General features: G+C 32.6%; 3 protein-coding genes across 3 annotated transcripts; all 3 read right to left on the reverse strand.

Annotated features, from left to right (window-relative positions):
* Window positions 1-200: 200 nt before the first annotated feature.
* LOC102623656 (HVA22-like protein c) lies at window positions 201-1,686 on the reverse strand. Its single transcript, XM_006483118.3, has 5 exons — window positions 1,468-1,686; window positions 1,292-1,318; window positions 1,075-1,197; window positions 618-867; window positions 201-473 (listed from the first exon to the last, which is right to left on the reverse strand). The coding sequence occupies exons 1-5, from the start codon at window positions 1,536-1,538 to the stop codon at window positions 405-407; spliced, it is 540 nt and encodes a 179-aa protein (XP_006483181.1). The 5' UTR covers window positions 1,539-1,686; the 3' UTR covers window positions 201-404.
* A 3,339-nt stretch (window positions 1,687-5,025) lies between these two features.
* LOC102623181 (transcription factor TCP15) lies at window positions 5,026-7,554 on the reverse strand. Its single transcript, XM_006483116.4, has 2 exons — window positions 6,085-7,554; window positions 5,026-5,269 (listed from the first exon to the last, which is right to left on the reverse strand). The coding sequence occupies exon 1, from the start codon at window positions 7,277-7,279 to the stop codon at window positions 6,095-6,097; it is 1,185 nt and encodes a 394-aa protein (XP_006483179.1). The 5' UTR covers window positions 7,280-7,554; the 3' UTR covers window positions 5,026-5,269; window positions 6,085-6,094.
* Window positions 7,555-20,163: 12,609 nt separating this feature from the next.
* On the reverse strand, window positions 20,164-23,102 carry LOC102622878 (uncharacterized). Its single transcript, XM_006483115.3, has 8 exons — window positions 22,947-23,102; window positions 22,714-22,796; window positions 22,566-22,601; window positions 22,332-22,469; window positions 21,701-21,787; window positions 21,046-21,093; window positions 20,886-20,962; window positions 20,164-20,501 (listed from the first exon to the last, which is right to left on the reverse strand). The coding sequence occupies exons 2-8, from the start codon at window positions 22,786-22,788 to the stop codon at window positions 20,348-20,350; spliced, it is 615 nt and encodes a 204-aa protein (XP_006483178.1). The 5' UTR covers window positions 22,789-22,796; window positions 22,947-23,102; the 3' UTR covers window positions 20,164-20,347.
* Window positions 23,103-23,369: the final 267 nt, after the last annotated feature.

Raw genomic sequence — 23,369 nt, forward strand, 5'->3', positions numbered from 1 at the left:
ATTTTCTCCAACAACTCAATTATGGTTATCACGGGAGTAATTTTTTTGCTTCAGCTAAGCAATTCTCAAGATTATCAGATTCACGCATGCTTCATTTTATCAAACTTTGCCAATGGCCTAATTGGTTGCCAAGATGGGAGTTAATGTCTTTTCTGTTTTTATTCCTGCCATTGAACGTTTTTATATTAATATATTGTAGATAAGAGTAATGAATTCTTGCACCATTTTGCCTGAAAGAGGTACAATGCTAAGCAGAATCAAATTAGCAAGCCAAGCAGTGAGAAGAGACACTGTGTCCCAATAGCCAACGGTGACAGAGCATTTCGTTCTTGAAGATAGGTACTATCACTAAGGGTAGCATTTTCCATCGCAATACAACTGAAAACGTCAATGGATACAGAAGTTCAATATCTATAATCATCATCAAAGATCATGTAATTGTTGCTCTTCCTGGATCTTTCTTCTCTTTCAGTCTGCAAATAAAACAAATAATTATGATCCTGAAGTGTTAAATTTGGACAATATAACAGCGGGAATCAGAGCAATGGCTACCCTTCAACTTATTAGTCCTATAGACACTAGACTCATAAGACTGTCTCATATATTTTAGCCATTACCTTTGCAATAAGCCTTTCAAATGACTCAGTTCCATGCTCTTGCATGTACTTTTCGGCAGCAGTAAGAATGTCATCTTGTTGTCTGAAGATATTCTTCTTCCGCGGTACATACCATATTTTAGAGCTTGCACTTTGTGGGTTCATGTAGAAAGGTCTAACGAAGTGCCGATATACATATGCTGCCCCATTGAATTGTGGTAAAACCAGCCAGCACGAAAAAATCAGCTTAGCATAAGGCCATATGGTGATCCTGCAGACATTAAGAAGCCGGAAATTAAATAAACATATCTAAAAATTCTCTGTAGAGAAAATTACCACACATGTTTAGGGCTTAAATATGATTGCTCAAAAAAAAAAAAAAACCAATACCAAGTTAATTATTCGGCAAATTTATCAAATGACAAGCACATATTTCAAGGAAAAAAAAAGGTTTCAGAACCATATAAAGCAGGCTTACAGTTCAAGGACTTTAGCGAAAGTGAGTTCAAAGAGTGTGATCATTGAATAAAGAACCCAATAAGTAAGCCATTGCTGGTCATCGGAAGCAGATCTTGCCTCTATAGCTTTAATAGAAGCATGTCTGTTAAAAATAACACAACCCATATAAAAGTTTGGCTTCAAATTCAATTACATCACATTATAGCTTAAGGTAGACAAAAAAATAACCAACTTACAGAGGATAAACAAGAGTAACCACAGGCCTGCAAACAAAAACCACGAATTTGACTTAGTGCAGAGCAAAACAAGCACAATAATTGAATTAACCATTAAGCGTAACATGTACATTATATATCTAATTTTTGAGACTAAATTCAATCAAGAACTGCTAAGACAGTAAAAAGAGACATACAACGCAAGAACATCGAAGTTATTAACAACAACTTGGAGAAAATTATTATTATTAGAACCACGAGCACCCATCAGTTGCTTCAAGTGTCTTCCTTTGTTTGTCTGGCTCTTTTGTGCGTAAAAACGTAAAAACTTAGATACCAACTCACTAAACAATTTAAAGTGCGAAAGGTGGGAACTTAAAAGCAGAGAAGGAAGGCAGAAAGCAGAATAGGAAAAGTAGATAAAGCGCTCTCTATATAACACTAATTGGAAACACAATTTGCGGAGAATCTAATGTTACGTTGCACAAGGACAGAGGCACCGAATTTTTTAATTTTATCTCGTACGCAGCTACCACGAGAGCTTCCACTCAAATGCATCAATCATTGCTTGCCACGTCAGGAATAGCACATACGATGGCGCTTGTGTTTGATGTGGCAAATAAATATATGTTAACCTTCTGAGTATTAGGTGCGATGGAGTTTACAGGACCAAGAGCCTCGAAGTGATTTTTCCTGGCAAGTTTGACGAAATTGAACAAGGGGACCCTGAGGCTCGATCCCCAAAAATCTGATTTCAGCCCAACTTTTTTCTTTGGCCCTGCGGATATGACATATGAGCCACTGTTCTCACCTCTTTTTGAGTTGTTTGTCGCTGTTATGATGATGCAGATGACACGGATTTAAAGCTACTACTGTTTGTGAAATTATTAAGAATTATTGCTTGTGGGTGGTGTCGAATGCTAATTCCTACTTTTTGGTTTATGTAACTAGCCAAAAAATCACAGCCTCCATCTATATATCTTGAATTGTTTATGTATGTATCAAACAAAACAAAACCAAACAAAGAGTCACACAGAATTCACTAATGTTCTGTTTTGACTAACGAAGGCCAGCCATACTAAGGTCCGCGCAATGCTACCACATACTTGCATTCGTTTCCGAGCCCTTAATATATGGATTCAGTGCAAGTAGTAACCAATGCAGCAATGTAGCACATGCAAAATTCTGCATGTTCGAAGAGCACACAATTTGATAGGAAAAAATAATGTAATTAATTTACAGAAAGCTTGATGCATCTCTCATGCATGAGTTAACTATACATATAATTGATGAGTATAGTTTACTAATATATGTTGTTCTTATTCTCTGACTGAGAGGAAGAAAAAAAAAAGAAAAAGAAAAGATAATGTGCATTTGTCCCTGCGAGTGTGCTTGACCGTTAAACAACGTTGAAGTTTACACAATTTGATAAGAAAAAAAAAATGTCATTAATTTACAGCAAACTTGATTAAAGCATATCTCAGGCATGAGTTAAAAGAATCTACATATACATATAATTATTGATGAGTGCAGTTTACTACTATATATTGTTCTTATATATTCTCTAATTAATTAGAGAATAAGAAAATGATAATGTGCATTTGTCCCTAGGAGCGGTTCGACCCTTACATAACTTAGGCGGTTGTCCAAAGCCCGCTATATATGAAGGTCCCACATTTATATTAAATTATTATTTTGTATAAAAAAATAAATTTGAATTATAAAATAATTATTATTTTTAATTATTTTTTCCTAAATAAATTATAAAATCCCTATAAAGTCTATTTAATGTAATACTTTATAGCCTTAATTTTCTACAAAACCATTAAAATTATTAGTTTCAATCCTACAATATGTCTATTTTATCATTAGAATTAATATTTTATAATTTAAAAATTATATATTCCTTTTAAGCCTCCATAAAAAGTCCCACATTTTGTAACTTATCCATTAAACTTTTTTTCTCCAACAAACCAAGAGACAATATGGTCTTGATGCCTAAAAAAGAAAAAAACAGTTTCCTCTACTTTCTCCTTGAGAAGAAAAAAAATTCTAAAAGTTTTCTTTAATCTCCATGGTTATCTTTGTTTTCTATGGTTATTGGTCACTGCTCAAATTCCCAAATAAATAAAGATAAAGTTATTTTGTGATTTCATCGAAAGTTTTAAATTTTATCTTTTTATTTTTCTCTTAATTAATTTGTGTTATTTACCTTTTCTTATTTGTTTTTAAATTATTCTTATGTTAATCTACTACTACTACTATTATTATTATTATTATTATTATTTTGTGTGTACTTGCTTTATCTATAGTTTGTGTTATTTACCTGAAGTCTTCTATTCATTTATTCTATTTCCTCAGTCTTCTATTCATTTATAATATTCTATAGCTTGAAGAAGAATCATCAACAGAAACAAAGAAATGAAATGAACTTACCACATAAGGTGGGGTAGCATACAATTGGTCAGATTCAGGATTTGCGTCCATGTCAGTAGCTCATGGAAAAAAACCTTGCAGTTCAAGCTCCGGCTTCATAATTATTATTATAACTTCTTGCAATTCTATGTATGAACCTCATTTAGAACTTACAGTCACCTCATCATTGATGGCCATGCTTGTCTATACAATCAGAAATTAATTGACTCAAATCAAGAAGAGTAATGAGCAATGAATAAGCCTGTGCATGTGCAAGAATACAAATACCAATATGTACATGCCCCCGGCTGTATTCATAAAGGATAAAGCCGGCTAGCTAAGAAGCGCATAATGGCACCAGAACCCACTGTGTTTCTGTTGAGTTTGTGCAGTTATAAACCTTCTGATAAAGTTAATGAAATTAACGCAACGTACGTATTCACAATTTCATCTGCCTTATGAAGGGATTTGTAAATTCTTCATTTAGTGCACATGCACAAACAATCACAGAAAAAAGCCAAAAAAAAAAATGGTGAATCAGGTGCTACGGCTAGCATTTACAATGTTATTACACTTCTTTTCTTGATTTGAACTATACACACAAGTCAACAAAAAGAAATTCTGTTGAATTTCTCAAAATACAATTACTGAGTAGCGTACGGGATGAGAATTCAATTATAGTTCAGTGGCACATGGTATATGCAACCATTCTCTTCATGATCCTTTAATTATAACATTCCGATCAAATTTAAGTTAATTTGTTTTTCATGAACTAGATTTAATTATAACAATGTGAACAAAAGAGGAGCTAATAAGAACTGCAACTACTGTTAGGCGCAGAATGGTATACAGATTATAAATTTATAATAACATAGGACTAAAAACGCATGTCCTTGGCGATGAGTAATACTAAAACCCTACTTCACTTAGAAATTACCTCAACCATAATTGAATTACGCTAGCCCAAACATTACGATAAGCTAGTGAATTAACTCTTGGTAATTACTTATTACTATTATGATTTAATTTCCATTTGGATGTAAGTTATTGGCAAGGGAAGATAGCAATATATCAGAATTTGAGTGTATAAACCATAGACATATCAATCCGTATTAGTCCGTGCACTCAAATGCGCCATATATCATAAGCCATTTTCCCCCCAAGTAACATCTAGCTTTTGTTTGTTTTATTTCTAGCTACCCTGGCCCGATCAAACTACTCAATTAATATAAATCAATGAAAGGTGGATAGCAATCGAAAATACAAGATAAGTAAACACCGATCGAGGGAACAGACATACATCATAACATCTAGCATAAAAAGAGATTGCCACACTTTTGTTAACAAATTAGGGTTACATTACTCTATAAGGTTATAAATTTTCTAATGCAGAAAGCACGCCTTTGAAGGGAATTAAATTATTCAAGTTGGAAAGGCAGCCTTTTTAAAAAACTTTAATTAGTGAATTTATTCATGGAGAATTATATATACATATATAAATCATTCACTGGTGACCATAACAAAAAAGTAAGCCAACGACTGATATAATCTTAAACGTCCATGAAGTCCCACTACTCGGATTGCCTGTCACACACATTACACAAATTAAAGAAAGAGTTCGGACGATCCAACTAGAATGACCCACTTTAAATTGATGAACGGTTCAGAGATAATAAATAATAAATATTTTGGATACTGCAGGTATGTAAGTGTCTTTAATACCAAGTTACCAGCCATCGATAATCAATCTGTGTATAAATCGTCATATATAAGTAGATGAAAAGGCGGGGGACTGATCGTCTTGCTAGTCAGTGTGTTTACACATTAGTTCTTAGGCAATGCCAACCTGATCCTAGAGCAACCTGGAAGATTAAATGTGTGATTGTGTGTGGGCTCCTCCAACCTATTATTATTATGCATACATAGGCTGGAAAAAATCACAAAGATGCAGAAAGATCATAACGGAAGCTTTGTTTTGAGCCATAAACTGCGACAATGAGTTTGTTAAACCTAACAAGCATCTAAGGACAAGTTATTACAAGTAACAATGCAATAATATTGCATGCATATTAGTTTATATGTTTCTTGAAGCCAAAATTTTGTTATGGATAATCTTCAAATATTAACTAACTAATTGTGACAAAACACTGTTTAGTCACACCAGGATAAAAAAAATTGACTAATTAAAGTTCCTAGCAAAACCTGTCAATTTCGTGTGCTAGTATTCTCTTATCAAACCCTAAATTTTCATTTAATTAATATTCCTGACAACAAAATCAACTACCAAACTCAATCAAAGCAATCAAACTTGCTCTACACTGTTGCAAAATGCACATTAATTATGTATATGTAGCTAAAATAATTAAACAAAACACGAACGTGATTAAAGCAAGCCATACATCGATGAAACTAGGAATGGTGACTGGTTGAATCTTGGCCGTCATCTCCTCCTGCTCCGTGGTGTGGATGTGACGCGCATGCCGGAGACTCCGAAACGGCGGCACCCGAAATGTTCCTATACGCATTGAGCGCTGCAAGCATTCCTAAATGGCTATCAGTCCCACCACTAGAACCAATTCCCGAACCCAATTGCTGTCCCGGCAAAAGAGCCATCGGAGTTGGAAGGTTCACAAAATGCACCCCACCACTAGACATTGAACCCCTATACATATTACTGTTACTAACAGAAGGAAATGTCCACATGGACTCACCAGCTCCGCTCATAACTTGGTTATTACTAGGATTTGTCATCATCCAAAATGTCGCCGGAATCGTGCTGTGACTGGCCGGAATAGAGCCGGTGCTGGATTGAACCAGGTAACTCCCCATCTGATTATTTTGTGACAATTCTTGGTCTGGCCTTCGCTTTCTCCCCATACCAGTATCCGCCTCAGACACATCTAAGCTCGTTGTAGTAGTAGCTATCGTATTATTATCACGTAACTCTTGCTTATTACTTTGTAACATAGCATTCACATTACCACCAGTTAAAGGAAAGCTCAATGAGTTGCAGTTATTATCAATTAGAGTTCTCTCCCATTCACTTCTCATATTTCTCATCAATTGTTGGGAACCGAAATTTGGATTGAAATAAGTGTTCCTCAAATGAGTAGCCGACATACTTGAGCCTGAGCTCCTAAGAGATATATTAAGTGACGTGAAATTGGCAGGGATAGTACCTGTGCCAGTGGCGGCAATGACAGCTGGCTCGGCTTGTTGAAGCAACCATTCTATGGTTTCACCGTCAGATTTGTGACCAAGTTCTCGAGTCAACTGAAAAACCCTAGCTGCACAAGCTGCTGGCATGCGGATCCGGCGGCCGCGCCCTTCAACTTTCGTGTGCCTGTCTTTTGTTGATGTTCTTTTCGGAACAGGTTTCTTTGCTGCCGCTGCTGCGGATGACTCAGAGAAGCCTTTTGAGCTTTGTTCGTTGACGTTGTTGTCGTCATCGATGCCGCCGGCGATTCTTGTTGTTAAAGAAGGAAAGCCGGAGCTGGAGAAGGAGCATGAAGCTTCCTGTTGTTGGCTTTTCTCTAGAAGTTGTAAGGGGAAATTAGGCCTGCGGATCCCATTTTTATCATCCATATTGATCATGAATATACTTTTTTTTTTTGTATTTTAATTTTTTTTCACTAGTACATCTGCAAATTGACCTTCAGCTTAGGTCACTTGGTGGCCAGCCCAGTGGGTCTCTTTCTTTCTTTTTTTTTCCCCCTTTGTGTGAATGCTACTGTGACCATGAAAAATCAATTCCTGGCAGCTGAGTTTTTTTTTTTTTTTTCTATAATGAGAGAGAAAGGGATAAGGAGAAGAGGGAGGCCAAGAAGCTCTAAGCAACAATAAAAATGAGTGAGAATTATAAGGGGTGGGCTACGAAACTGATTAGTTTTTTCTTAGGGATTTGTTTGTAATTTTGTGCAAAATTATTTTTTGTTTTGGTGGAGTCTTCTCTTTTTATTATTGTGGTTGGACAGTCCCTTGATTCAGACTCCACGTGCGGTGCTCTTTATCATTCAATCCATAAAGACAGTGGTGGACCTGGTGTGGGGCCCAGCTTCCAAGTCAAAAAACTGAAAGAAAGAAAGAAAGAGAAAATATTATCAATCAAGTGGGTCCCATATCATTCATGTAATCATGCTCTTTTGCCTTTGCACTTGGCGCCTTTTCCTTTCTTCATACCATGGCTTTCACATTTTGCTAACTTCCTAAAATTTAGGGTTTGCCAATGTGTGTTCCTTGAAAATCTGAACTGGTGTTACATTAATGAAAGATGAACTCATGTTGGATCAATATTGCTAAAATTTAATTATTTTCAACTTTGACTTTATTTCAATTTGTGTTATTACATTACATTAGACTATTGAATTGGAGGGGCCAAATTTGATTTGCCTAAAAAATGGGCTTCCATTTGGATTTGTGATTTCTCTTTATTTAGTTTGTACATGTACTCATTTAATATGATATTGGTGACACTAAAATATATTTTTAGCCTTTTTTTGGGTTTTACCTAAACTGGAAAGGCAAAAAAAAAAAAACTAAATTTGAAAAGCCATTAACTAAAAAAAAAAAATTGACGAAGTGTATTGCCCACGCCGTTCTCTTTGTGGCACCAAAAGCAAAAAGTATTTGTCCTTATAATTTTTTTACTGGCTATGTACTTTTATTAATATAGTATATATTATAGTTCAGAGTTATTTATTTTTTACTACTTTAAATATTATACTTACTATATAATAAATTATTATTACAAGAAGTATAGGTATCTAACATTTTATTACTACATCTTTACAAAACTTTATACTTTATTATATTTTGGTAAAATTTTATATTTTACTACATTTTGGATGATATAAGATGAGAGGAAAAATAGATAAAAATGAGCAAATCCGGTAAAGGATGTTACCCACACAATGATATTTATACGTATTTAACTGGTACATTACATGGATCTAATTATGACGATTTTAAACAACTTAGTATGAGTCGTCAATCAACTAATTGAGGTTTCATTCAATTCATTATGAAAATACCATATTTACCATCTCCCATATCATCAACTAGTTTCATTAGTTGCATATGCTGACATGCATGGTTCTTTAAGATCAACTGAGATGATGTTCGATTATTAATTACCCACAAATTTTTTTTAATGAATATTGGTATTTTATGAAAAAAAAAATTAAACACCGTGACTTGGATTTTGAAGAAGAGAATCATTAATTCTCTTTGACGGAATACTAAGGGTGTGTTTGGAATTGAGGTATTATAACTTTTAAGCTACAACTGCTGTGGAAAAAAAGTTGTAAGTATGAAACAAAAGTTAGTAATATATGGTAAATGTAAATTTTAAATAATAATTTTGATAAAATTATTAAAGATATAATAGATTTTTCATTATACAAGTGAAAAATCATATCAACATAACTTTTAAATTACAGCAGTTAGTGTTTAACAAACACTTTAATGTTGTAACTTTTAAGCTACAGTTGCCCAACCTCAATTCCAAATGCACCCTAAAGTGAGAATAGATCACGCATATAGTTTATACATCAACAAATCTTTCTGAAGAATTTCGAGTCAATATACTCAACACTTTTTAGCCACACTGCACAAGATATGTCAATTCTGAAACCTGCATTTCAAACTTTTTCTGTTTTTTTTTACATTATTTTTAAATACCAATTTGTCATAGAAGGCTTATGACCCAACACATGTTTATATCTTCGTCATATGTACATTCAAGCTTAGGACTAGTTTGGTAATACAGTTACTTTTAAAATAATTGAAGTTATCAGTAATGTAAAAATAATCAATTGTGAAAAGAATCGGCTAAATATTTGGTAAAATTTATTTTTAAAGTTATTGGGAACATTAAAGGTAGACTTATGTGTTTGGTAAATCTTATTGTTGATTTGCTGTAAGAAAATGAATGACTAAATGGACACAATGTCAAATAAAATTTATTTACATATTAATAAACATGTGTATATAATATACTTCATTGTGTATATATAATAATTGATAACTAATTTTTTTTTTGTTATCTCTATGTAATTGATAATAATATTTATCTCTTTAAATTTAATGATTTTATTTCCTAATTGAATAAGAATAATTTTTATTTTTAATAATAGATGTGAGGATATATATGCAATGAGAAATGTTCCAGTCCAGAATTTTAAAGTGTGGAAAAGTGCGGAAAACCTTTAAAACAACATGGTTTTAAAGGCTTAAACTGTAAGCCTTTAAAGCCGTGCGGTTTTAAAGCTTTCCCGGATTTTCCCGTACTTTAAAATCCATGACCAGAAAACTACTATATATGCAATTATATTAAGTACAAAACTAATTTTTAAAATCAGATTTTGAAAAGTTATTCCTTCCCTTATTTTTAAAATTTACTGTAAGACGAGATGATTTTACCAAAAGTGACTTTTTAAAAAATTAACAAATACCGAAGTTAATTTTTAGCTTTTTTGAATCACTTTTGTGCTTCTCAAAAGCAATCCAAGACCCAAATGGACCTTTAATATAGTGGAAGATAATAATAGCTTTGTCAAATTCAGCCAGAAACAGTTTAATCATTTACCTAATCAAATGTTAATATTCAGAAGAGGATAAATTTCCCTTTTAATTTCTAAGATTAGACATCAATTTTCCGGTGACCTTTGTATTCAAACAAAGGACCTGAAACATCCATGAAGTTATTTTTTTAAGTAAAAACTTTTTCTTAACTACTCTTATGGGTCATCATAGACAATTAGATATTTACTGTTCCTTATGGATGGTAACTTTTTGGTCCCTCAAAAGTTACATTTTCATTTTTTAAAAGAAAAGTTTTTTGAGTTGTTTTCATAAGTAAGCGGACCAACTAGAAATTTATTGATAACCTTAACGACTAAAATTATATTTATCCATAACAAAACTAATCCAGCTTAATGCCACTTCATTTCTCTCTTACCCAAAATATCTTTATATAGTCAAAGCAACACAAGTGAAATCAATGGTGATGAAAAATTTTGCTCAGAAGATAATTTAGTGGAATGATCGATCGAGCCCCCACCACCCACATGAGAGAGAAAGCATGGCACGTCCTACCCATGTGCCAAACAACCCAAAGTGTAACTTAAAAGGGAACAAAAATAACACATTGTTATTGAATGGCAAAGCTTTCAAAAATATTTCAACAACCAGCACACCTACCTAATGATGTATTTGAACAATCAAATTCAAGTACCGTAATCATTTATTTTTATCCAAATGGTGCAATAATAGCTTGTTGATCTTGATAATGACCACTGCTAAGCTTGTCATCAACTGGTGATAGGGTTTGGATTTCGTACTAAGCTCGATTTAATATTTGACAGTTTGTCATGTCGTTTTTTCATATACATTAGCTGGTTAGCATGAAGATCACGTACTTCTCACCAGCCATATATATGAAACTGTTAACTCAACTACCTCAACTAGTTGTTGGTCCTCAATGACCCAGACGTACGATTCTTTTCAATCAGTAATTCATAAGAAGAAGAGGCCATGCGATAATAGCAGAGTTGTCTCATGTACTGTCACCAGAGCCAACCAACCTAATATGATCTAGTTGAACAAAATTTTATTTGAGATCATGGGATCTTGCTATTACATAAAGATAAACAATATTATGAAATAATTAACTACGGGAAATTGTATGCAGATTCTATCAATTCTACGATTATACTGTGAAAAGAAATCATCAACAAAGTCTTCATTTACACAACGATTGAAAATGATATGTAAAAAAGGAATTGATCGATGAAATTTGGTATGATCTTTATAAGCATTTGATTGGTTGACAAGAATTGAGTATTGATCAGTCCGTTAACTTTTGTAATTTAATATCTTTATTTCTGCGTTTGCTTTCATTTTTTCGTATATTACTAGCTAGAAAAACATAATCCCAATTCTAAGCAGTAGGTTTACAAGATTGATCACTGCCCACGCGGGCGGGAACGAAGAAAATCAGGGTTTTAATTGAAAATGAGCTATAAAAAATAATTTTTTGACCCATCAAATAGAAAGTGTTTTATATTATGACATCTTCAAGTTTATTGTTTCTCTATTCTGGCTATGGTCCATTGAGCCAGAATCTATTGATTCATTTCCAATACCTTTTATATCCATTAACATGAATTGTGCTTTTTCTTTGAAAAGATGACAAAAAAGTTGCTGCTGCTTGATGCTGATTTCTTCTTCTTATTATTTTTCTTTTATCAAGATGTATTCTTTTTAGTGGCGTCCCTTTCCAGTTGGGGGGTGTGTGTATATATATATATAGAATAGTTTTTCAATCAAGGATTCCTGACTTTAATAAAGTCAGGGATTAGCTAAAAGACAAAATAAACACATACTCCAACGCACTATATTTTATCATGTAGTGTGATAAAATCTAAATTTTTTTGCCTTTTAGCTAATCCCTGACTTTATTAAAGTCAGTGATCCCTGATTGGAAAACTACTCGTATATATAATCCAGAGTGCTTTTATATAATCAATTTTCACGGAAATAGAAATGAAATAGCTGAGACCTCATTGATCTTAGCCTTAGCTAGCTAGCTAGAATCCATTAAGGTTCCACGGAATTGTATAACAAATTGTTGATAGGAAATCACGTGGCATGAGACCTAATGCCGGTGATGTAGATGGCTTACCATCCGTTTTGGCTAATCATTCAAATGAATTTGTCGGAATGTTGGTGGCTACTCAGCTAGAAATTAAGTCATTTTCCTCCTATTTTTGGTCAATCTGGTCGCCCAATTGAAAGTTACAAGGTCAATTACTATTTATCTTATTGCCTTTATACTACTGGATTAAATAATTATAAAATCTGATTATATATGATTTTGTTTGTATATTATATTTACTGTATTGTTTATTGTCAAGCTCTCTTGACAACTTTTTCCAAAAAAGTGTTAGCCAAGGATAAACTATAAAGCTATCGGCAATTCATGTTAATTTAATTTTAAAGACTGATGATGTAGACATAGATCATGTTATGTTTATTATTTAATTTGTCTGCTCTTAAGCTTGCTGTCAAGTGTCAGGTATACTTCTATATTTATGAGTTGGTTTGATCGAAAATAGATATGGCCTTAATTTTCAGATTGAGATATCTAAACTGAGTGGGGAAAATGAGCGAAACTCTGTTGTTTGCAGTATAAATCGAAATCCTTCTAATCTTTTAAAACACTTCTAAGTGTTTTTTTTTTGTGGTTTTGTGGTTAATTTTATAATTTTATGTTTGGTGGATATTTGATGTTGGAAATACGAATATCTTTAAGTATTTAAGGAAAAATATCTATCGTCCACTCGTTTTTCCTAACTTTTCAAAAATACACAATTCTTTTTTTTTTTTTTGCTAGAATCCACCTAAAGTTATATTTTATTTCACTTTTTCACTTTCGTTTGGAATCCGTTAAGAAAACTAACGGAAACTTAAGAAAATGGCCATTTTACTCCCAAATCGAAAATTATAATTTCACCCTAAAAAAGCCAAAAATAATAAGATTTAATGATGAATATCATTATTGGTACGTTAATGAAGTATAAAAAAATCTTAACTACTAGAGATTATAACTCAATGAATAATAAAATTGTACTTATCTTAAATTCAATTGATGGTTTGCAAGATTGGGCTATTTTTAATACTATTGTTATAATTTAACATTCTAATTACAGACATATTTAAAAAAAACCCTACATTTAATGGTTGTTGAATTAATTTCTTTATTGACCGATGAGGAAAATAATTAGATTTAATTTGATTATTTTTGGCAATTTTTAGTGTGAAATTATAATTTTCGTTTTGGGGGGTAAAATGGTAATTTTTTTAAGTTTCCGTTAGTTTTCTTAACGGATTCCAAACGGAAGTGGAAAAGTAAAACAAAATGTAACTTTAGATGGATTTCAGCCAAAAAATAAATAAATTGTGTATTTTTAAAAAAGTTAGAAAAACGGGTGGACAGTGGATATTTTCTCATTATTCAATTAATTGAATAATTTTTTAATCATAATTAATTAAAACATTATGAGAAAAAGTAAGGGAGTTGTCATAATTTTTCAATTAATTCTGAAAAAATCTCAAATGCGGATGCTAAAATGTGAATTTTGGGCAGATATAACTAAAAGATAAGAAAAACATAAATTTCAATACACTATTTTTTTTTACTTTTAGTATTTAAGAGTCCGTGAATTTTAGTCTTCTAACTACGTCCACACGACCCTCATATTTTAGCATTAGTTATGGAAAATTTTTATGAAGTAAAATGCAAAAATTTTCAGAATTAATTGAAAATTATGACAATTCCCTTAATCTTTTTCCATAATTTTTCAATTGATTATGATTAAAAAAAGTATTCAATTAATTAAGTAGCTAACGATATTCATGTTCTCAACATCATACAACTATTAAGGGTAAAATGGCAAGATTAGCAAAAAAAATTACTCTCAAGGAATTTCAGATATGTTTTAAAGCATCATGGAGGTTTTGATTAGTTTCGTTAAGCAACATGAGGATTTAGATCTTTTGCTCAAACATAATATTCTATGTTCTAAAAATTTGCAACCAGCATGTAGTGTTGTGATTTTGAATCCACATGCTCTAAAATAAAAGATCTAGTTATTCTTTATAAAAAAAATTGATAATGTCTAATAATGTTAATATAAATAATGAAGACAATATAAGTTTTTCATGAAACAATTATATATTTATAGAGTGAAAGTCTATTAACTTTCAGGCTACAAATTGAAGTATTTATTAAAACACCTAAAATATTGTGGTTTGTAAGCCACATCGATCTTTGCGAGATAAAGTAGTCGATATGTTAAAATGAAGCCAAGTGTAGAACAACCCATGTGCCAAAAAAAAAATAATAATAATAACTAGTCCTTTTTTGACAAAGAAATATGCAATCTCAAACAAAGAAACCCTGATCCTTACTAAGATTAGAAGAGTATATTTGAAAGAGGATAAAATGCAACTCCACAAAAAAGAAAGAAAATAAGAATCGAAGAATGACAGGTTGGCATGCAAAATTGAATTGAGTTCACAACTAAGAAAGAATGACAGATAATTAACAGGGCACTAAAAAGCTGATAACCCAATCAGAAAATCCGTCTCAATTTTCGTACCCTGCAAAAAAAGTAATGCATTAATTATGCATCGATCGGGTGGGTCACTCGTCTCTTTGTGACCTTACCTCGTAGTCCACTGTGATCTGTCCATTCACTTTCTTTCTTTCTTTCTTTCTTTCTTTCTTTCTTTCTTTCTTCTTCTTCACAAACGTCTTAGTTAATTCACTGTTCAATTCTCTCTACTTAATTGAAGCTGCACGGTAACTGATGTAAATAGTTTCTAGATGGTCATAATTACAAGGAAATGACGTTGGATTTGCGGTTTGTATAAATTGACAAGGTTCTGGTACAAACTACAAGTCTATGTACAAAGCAAATGTAATTTATCTCTTTTAAAATTGTCTCATTCCTTTTTCTTTTTTTTTTTTCTCTTTTCCTTTTCCATTATGTGGATGTCGGCAATTACTTTTTACTGTACATTGAGGAAGCTAGTTTCACTTTCAATCAAATTGAAAAATAAAAAATAAAGGCACAGGAGAAAAACAAGAAAAGCAACTTTGATCGCTTCTTTATTCTTGTTTGTTCTCTGGATATATAGATATAGAGCATATGGCAAAGCACATACATCGTGCATGATGTGCAACCATAAGAAAGCAGCTATCCAGTTGGACTCGGGCAGTAAGTTACAGAGAGAGTGATAGAGACGAAACAAGAAGCAAGCTTATATTATTATTATTATTATTATTATTATTATTAGTTACTTACTAAGGCGTGGAGCCTGGGGCTAGCTGGCAAACGGCTGATGATGGCAATGGCTCCATTAATAAATTTGGTTACAGTTCACTAAAAGACTCCCTGAGTCACTGCGTTTTATTACTTGCTAAGAATTGAATTAATATGACGTACGCACTTCCAGCTCAGCTCTCACTTATTGACTTACTGGCTTGTCCTTCTCCACTCACTCACCCTGCCATAGTTGGTGGGTGACCTGACATGACACTGCCACGTCACTCTCTCCTCTCCGCCCTCGATAGTTGGAATCTTCATGCATCCCCACTTTGCCTCTAAATTAAACCACTAGTACGTAGTACGTCCGTTGATTTTGATTTACTCTCGCAAGTGATGCCGTTCTGCTTCGACACGTGGCATTGATTCCTCTTCTCCCACAAACTAGGGCTGATGTCATCATTCCACATAATGTCATAATGGAAGGAAGAGAAAGGGTAAAAAAAATATTAAAAAAAAAAAAAGGTTGTGAGTTGAGTCCACATCATCGTGCATGACTTTTCCACACTGCTTGCTTTTTCGGACACAAGGAGTGTGTCGGGCATATATTGGGCTGGGTCGGGTCGAGCCTAATGTCATTGTCACGTGATTCATACAAACAATTAATTATATTTATAACCTAATGAAGGTAATTTATCCATTAATTTTTTTTAAAAAAAAAAAAAGTTATAAAATTTTGTTTCAGTACATTATCATGAAGAAGAAGAGCGCGTCTGAGAATCTTTAAATTCGAAGTCATTATCAAGTACAATAATTTTAGATTATTGTTACGTGAATTGTCCAGCTGCAACGACTCAACAGCAGTCCACATCTAGTGTGAGCTATCTTGACGGCATATATTTAACACCTTTGGAGCCCACCTGATCGCTTAATTTCAAGATGGTTGCTTGTCACGTGATTGCCTATTTGTGATTTTTTATTTCATTTTTGCTTGCTGTGTATGGGGAAAGCCATCCCATCGGAGAGACTCAACCCGATCCAAAAGCCTCCAATTTTGATTTTGTGTGTGTGTGCACATAAATTATTTTTGAAATTCGACGGAAACGAGCCCGCCTCTGTTCCTATGATAATGTCAAATTAGTTTTAAGCAATTATTTAGATTCTATCGGCATGATTGAAGCATCCACCTCCAAAAGATAAGAAAAGCTTGCTGCTTGCCAGTACCAAATTGCACATTTGAACGGATAGTAACGAGGATTTTGATTTGATTTGACAGGTCATCTTAAAGGCCTTTATTTTATTTTTTTTTATTAGATTTTTTTTTTTTTGAAAAAAAATTGGACGATTCTTTTGTAGTTACTTTATAAAAATGACTACATTTAAGAAGAGCCTTGTTGTCGCAATTTTATCGCCTGTTTTAATTTCAGCAAAACAATTCATCTATTATTGGATTTGAAGATTACCTTCTCACCTTTTCATGTGTATAAAGCTGCTTCTTACCTTACATAACAAAATAACAAAGATCATAGATTTGAAATCTAATGCTTGTTATTTATCTGCACTTTGTTACTTTACTATGTAACGTAACGTAAGCTTAGGTTACGCATAAAAATTTGGACTCCCCTTGGCATACATCGTCATACTATACACGAGTTAAAATTTTTAAAAGTCTACTGTAAATAGGTCTAGTTAAGAACTTGCGAAAAATGCTCAAGCTTTGTAATTTATATATTAAAAAAACTAATTTATAATTTGTAAGCATCATTTTTGTGGTTTATTATATTGTATTGTTAATATTTTGTAGGAATGGCAAAAATCCCCATGGGGACGGGTACCCTTGGGGATTTTTCTCATTCGGGGAGGGTACGAGGATAATTTTATACCTAATTTTTTATTCGGGGAGGGGACGGGGATGAAGTGGAATCCCCATCCCCTACCCATTTTCCCATTTTCATTTTTAATTTTATTTTTATTTTTAAAATTACTAATAAATAAATAACAAAATTATAAATATTGTTAAAAATAATAAATATCAAAATATGTATATTATTAAATGCTAATAGGTATTCTACATTAGCTCGAATTGCTAGAGATATTTTGGCAATTCCAATTACAACAGTTGCTTCTGAATCAGCTTTTAGCACCGGTGGTAGAGTTGTGAGCCCACACCGTAACAAACTTCATCCAAGCACATTGGAGGCCTTAATGTGTTGTCAAAGTTGGTTACGAGCTTACAATAACAGTATGAGTTTATTTTACATTGTGATTATATTATACAGTTATTAATATTTGCACTTATAAGTTACTTTACTTATATTATTTTCATTGTTTTATAATTATTTTAATAATTTATATTTTGAATGTGACTTTGTAATGGATCAATATTAATGTAAAATATATTTTGAACTTTATTTTTATCTGAATTTTTTATTTTAATATGATTAATTTAAAATCGAAAATAAAAATAATGTATTAGACTATTAGTTATTCGGGGACCGGGGACCCTCGGGGATCCCCTGTTATTATTCGGGGAACGGATGGGGATTCTCTAAAGTAATTCTGACGGGGACAGGGACATATGCAAAATATCGGGGATGGGTATTGGGAGATTGGTCTCCTCCCCTCCCCATTGCCATCCCTAATATTTTGTATATTGAACGATCAATTTATTTAAGGATGGTAATGGATCGAATCTGACCCAAATCCAATCCATCAATCAGATCGGATTTGGGTCAGACTAAAATTGATTTAGATTGGATTTAGATATCAATGCATGGATTTAAGGCGGATCTGGAGCAAGTCTGAATTTATCTTAATATCTATATCTAAATCCATATCTTTAAGTTTTTCACTCTACAATTTAGCCTATTTCTTTCTCTTTAGTCTACTCTCATTTCTCCACTTCAATTGAATGCTTGGATCAGTCCTTTAATTGTTAGAAAAATCTCTAGACTTGATTTTTTTTTCATTTTCTCATAATCTTATTCATGTTGTATAATCACTAATCAGTAGTGGGTATCAACTATAAAATAATTATGTTAATCATATATTTAGTTAAATATGGTCAAAATAAAAATAATAAAGCACTGAATATAATAAATAATTTTAAACTTATATGTTATTGTTTAATTGTATAGGAACAATGATGGAGTGCAGTGTGTGGTGTGCTGTGGATATCAAGATGGTAAAGGAGACATTAAAATATTACAATGATCTTATTCCTGCAATTACTTTTGATAAATATTTTATTATCTTTTTTATTTGTTTGTTTCGGTGTAAAAGTAGAAGCTACAATACTTATTAGATTTTTACACAAATTATATAATTTAATTGTGACCAATGTAGTTTAGTATTTAATTTTATTTCTAAAAAAATATTGTTCTCTTATTATTGAGATTTAGAATTCATGAAGGATGTAAAGCAAATTTGAAATTTTCTTTTAGGATTTGGAGTAGATATAGATCTTTATTTTTTATTTCAAATCTGGATATGAAGTGAAAAATATAAATCCATAACGGATTTGAAGCAGTTACATATCTAAATTTTTATTATGAATCTGGATCTGGAGCAAAGTAGATCCAATCCATATCTACCTCATTGTCATCCATGTCTATTATATATTACATAATCATATTGAATTTATTTTTTTTTCTTTTAGTTTTATTCAAATTTTATTTTAAAAAATTAATGAAAGCTCAAGTTCGACCGAAGACTAAGGTGGCGTTTGTTTTTTAACTTAATGACTTAAAGTAACTTAACTTAATTAATTAAGTTAATTAGAGGTGTTTGTTTTTTATAACTTAATGAGACTTTTTAGATAATTTTGAGTTAATAAAATAAGCTATTTTTTGGGCTTTTTACTTAATGGAGAAATCTAAATTAAGTCAATTACTTGCTAATGTCAAAAATATCCTTGTTTTATAATTTATTTTTCATGTCTATCCCAAAACTCACCCATAGACATTTACCCCACATAAAAATATCCATATTTTTTCTTTCTTATATTATATACGATAAAATTTGAAATTTATGGCATTTCATCTATTAAAATTCTAAAATAATTATATATTCACTTGAAATAGTTTTATTTATAAATGTTAAAATATTGTGGTATTTAATATATGATTTATTTGACATTCAAATTTAATAAGGATACAAATGTAAAAGTACATATTTTCAGCTTTTTAAGTTGAAAAAAAACATATTATTCAGATTTAGATATTCAGATTTATTTAGAATTCAGACTAATTCAGATTTCGGATAAAAAGCAAACGGCACCTAAGTCTGGTCCGTCCAAATTTAGAAGGAATTTTAAAGAGTCTAAACCTATTGCCAACAGCATGAGCTTGAACCTAAACTTAAAAACACAAGGTCTAAGCATTTACCATCCCTAAACAAGCCATATATAAAAGTAAAGATGAAAAGCCGACGTGTGCGCCATCAATTCCTTGGATGCGAAGATGGTTCGCCTTCCCCTGGCTTCATGCCAACGGCATGGTCAAAATCGTTGCTACTGCTTTAGAGCAATTCAATCAGACAAATGATTTTTCTGTTGAAGCACTTTTTATATATAATTGATTTCAACTTTTTTTTTTTTTTTTTTGTCTTGAAAGCAAAATCTGGTCCAGTGAGTAGACAATCAAGCTCTTCAAGAGACAATTACACTTGACCGGCAAGCAACTTTTACAACTTCCATAAAACTAAAAGCAGCCAACTATCTTTACAAATTACCACCATAAAACTATCAGAATACAAAAGTTGAAAAATCCCCGAGAATTGAGCCTATCTCCTCCTACAAAAGCAAGGTAAATTTGTACTCTCAGTAAAAATCTCAAGCAGCAGCAGTACCACCGAAAAGGCTCCAATCATTCACTTTGAAGCTAGAAACTGCAAGTTTGAAGACCTCAGACATTTGCATAAATCCAGACTGTGTGGCAGGAACAGGTAAACCAGCACCAACTGTGCTGGCACTTTCACTCAGAGGGCTGCAAGTTACAATAGCAGAACAGCAGAAACATCAAAGGCAGGAAAAACTATAAGCCTCTTAGCTTTTTACCCAGTTTTATTGCCAGGCTCATATGGTAGGCAACAAAACAGAGAACTACATGATTATTAAACATTGTTTCAGGAAAATCACTTGCTCACCACAGATAAATTGCACATAGGACACCGTGAATTTTATATGAAGTTTTAATGCTTTTGATCCTATAATTAGGCATTCAAAAAATACCCTAGGTGGAACCACATAAGCTGAAGTACATCCTACTGGTCCATTCCATAATGCAAAGTGTATGAAATTCATGTAAGACGCTATATTTTAAAACTCATGAAAATGGTAATTCCTCAGCTGGTGTACTCCTAGTACTTACTTTATTAAGAGGGGCTCATAAGCAGTCACAAGCACATCTGTACCAACTTCTTTAAGACGTAAATTTGCCAAGTAAACCTGCAGATATTATAATAAACTTCATTTAGTGTTTTGAGTCAACTAGCTGACGATGGTAAAAAGAAAACATGAAACAAACTTACCTTCACAATATTTTGCGCTTCCCTTCCTTGCCTTCCCTTAGAAATGGCCTTTGCATAAGGTATAAGAAAAGTTAGAGAGAAACATAAGCAAATCAGATGAACAGAGATCCAACAAACTTAAGGGCTGTTATTTATCATGCATGGTGCCTATGATTAAATCTATATGTAAAACCATTGGAACAATAGCTATATTTTGGCCAAGAAATTGACTACACATCACCATACTTGGTAACCTGCCAGAAGATGCTATTGCAGTCTCGAGAACTGTCAAAGAATGAAATTTGGACGCAATTTGTGATAAAAATTTCGGATTTGTAACAACAGCAAGAATGTAACACCCTTATCAGAGAAAGGACAATTTTGTTGGTTGGGTCTCCCCACTTCTGTTGTTACTCATACAATAACATCCGACTGTGTTTTTGTTACCGGTAAGAAAAAGCTAATTGTATTATAATGTGGTAGTTTTTTGAGCTTTCCTGATTGTGTTTGTTAATGATAAAAACAATCGTATAGGACCAGAGGTTAACCAAAGCTCATTGTAAAGTTATTGTCAAAAGTTCTTCTGAGGATATATAGCACAGGAGTTAGGAAAAGAGTAAAAACCAATAAGAAAATGGAATCTTTAGCTCAAAGCAAATAATATGACGTCACATACCATTTGGCCAACCGCAGTTGTAACAGTAGCAGGCAAGTCCTTGTAGCGCAATCCAGGGGCCTCAACCACTCCTGAGTGCTCTAACAACTGAAATGTGTGAAAAAAATGTGTTTTAATTGCAACATGATCGAAGAAGTAATTAAATCATAAATTACATAGCAAATAAAGGGGCCCATCTTTCTCATCTCTTTCCCTTCTTCAGGTGCACCGTGCACATGAAAAAAAAAGTAAAAAGGGAGCACATAGTAATTTCTCTTCTTCAAACAGCCACGTACCCAGATAACATGGAGGCATCCACATTGTGACATAATACTAATCATAATTACAACAATGTATCTAAAATTACATTAGCTATTATATGCTTACAAAAGACCAGAAAAGGCCCAAAATATCATACTTGGGAGTCGGGATCAGCAATTCAGATGATAATATATAAAAGACCAGTCACAGGACTCCTCCAATTCATCACAAAACTTTTGCATCAAAATATCACCACAAAGATTTAGATGAAACAAAAGAGACATGTAAACAAATTATACCTACATTATACCTGAACTTTACTCTGTAACTATAAACATGAAGCTAAAATAATAAAATTTAGCAAATACACGAATTAAAAGTTTCAGTTTACCGTGCATCCTTCAGCATCTTGTTCGGTGGCAAGGTCTTGTAGAAACCAAGCAGCACTTCCATTATCTCCTACATCAAGCTTAAAATCTAATAGCTCAAAGATCAAGCTTTCATCACGCGATGGGTCTACAAACACCTCCTTCGATTCCAGAAATTTCAAACTCAATAATATTGGGAAAAAAAAAATCATCAACACTAATTATTGTGTCGTTGTTACCAAGTTTCACTAACTAACCTGATGATCAGGAACTTGCCGAATGTTGCTCACATCCTACAAATTTAAAAACTTTGGTCAATTAAACTGATGCCGATTGGTGAATGTACATTATTCATAAACATGAAAATAATTGATACAATAGCATATTTAACTTAATTAAACTAACCTGGAACCGATGAGGGAAACTACTAGAAATTGCACCGCCAAACAAGGGACGTTCCGAATATAAATCTCCAGACATCTTTTTGACTGAACAACCGGTAACATCAACATAATCAAAAGCATGTTCTATTACAGCTAAAGATAAATAGTTCAATTTATTACAAAAACGACTGACTATTGATCGACGCAAATAAAACGAAATTTTTTTATTTTTAATTAATTGTAGAATGAGAGTACCTGCAAATGGAATGAAGGAAAGAGGAAAATGTGCGATTTTCCTTTTCTTTTTTTTTTTTAATCGTCGAAGTCTCTGCAAATTTCGCGGTTTGTGTTGTGTGGGTTTTATGTAGGGTTAATTGCGCCGAACCCCCAAATCTTTCGATGTTTCCCGCCGCGCACCATTTGTTTCAACTTCTTTCACAGCGCACGCAAAACGTTAGATTGGCTGTTGTCTTTAACGTTTAAAGGGTATAATAGGAAATTCGGTTTTAAAAATTAATGATCACAATATATTTCCATTTTCCCCTTGCTTGTCTCTTACTTCCTTTCTTCTTCTTCTTCTTTTTATCTTGTCTCCTTCGTTTCTTCTCCTCTCTTTTTATTTTTTTCGTTGTGTCTTCTTTTTCATTTTTTCTTCGTTTCTTCTCTTCTCCCATATCA

Source organism: Citrus sinensis, chromosome 4 (genome assembly GCF_022201045.2).
Source record: "Citrus sinensis cultivar Valencia sweet orange chromosome 4, DVS_A1.0, whole genome shotgun sequence".
In the NCBI taxonomy this organism is placed as follows: domain Eukaryota; kingdom Viridiplantae; phylum Streptophyta; class Magnoliopsida; order Sapindales; family Rutaceae; genus Citrus; species Citrus sinensis.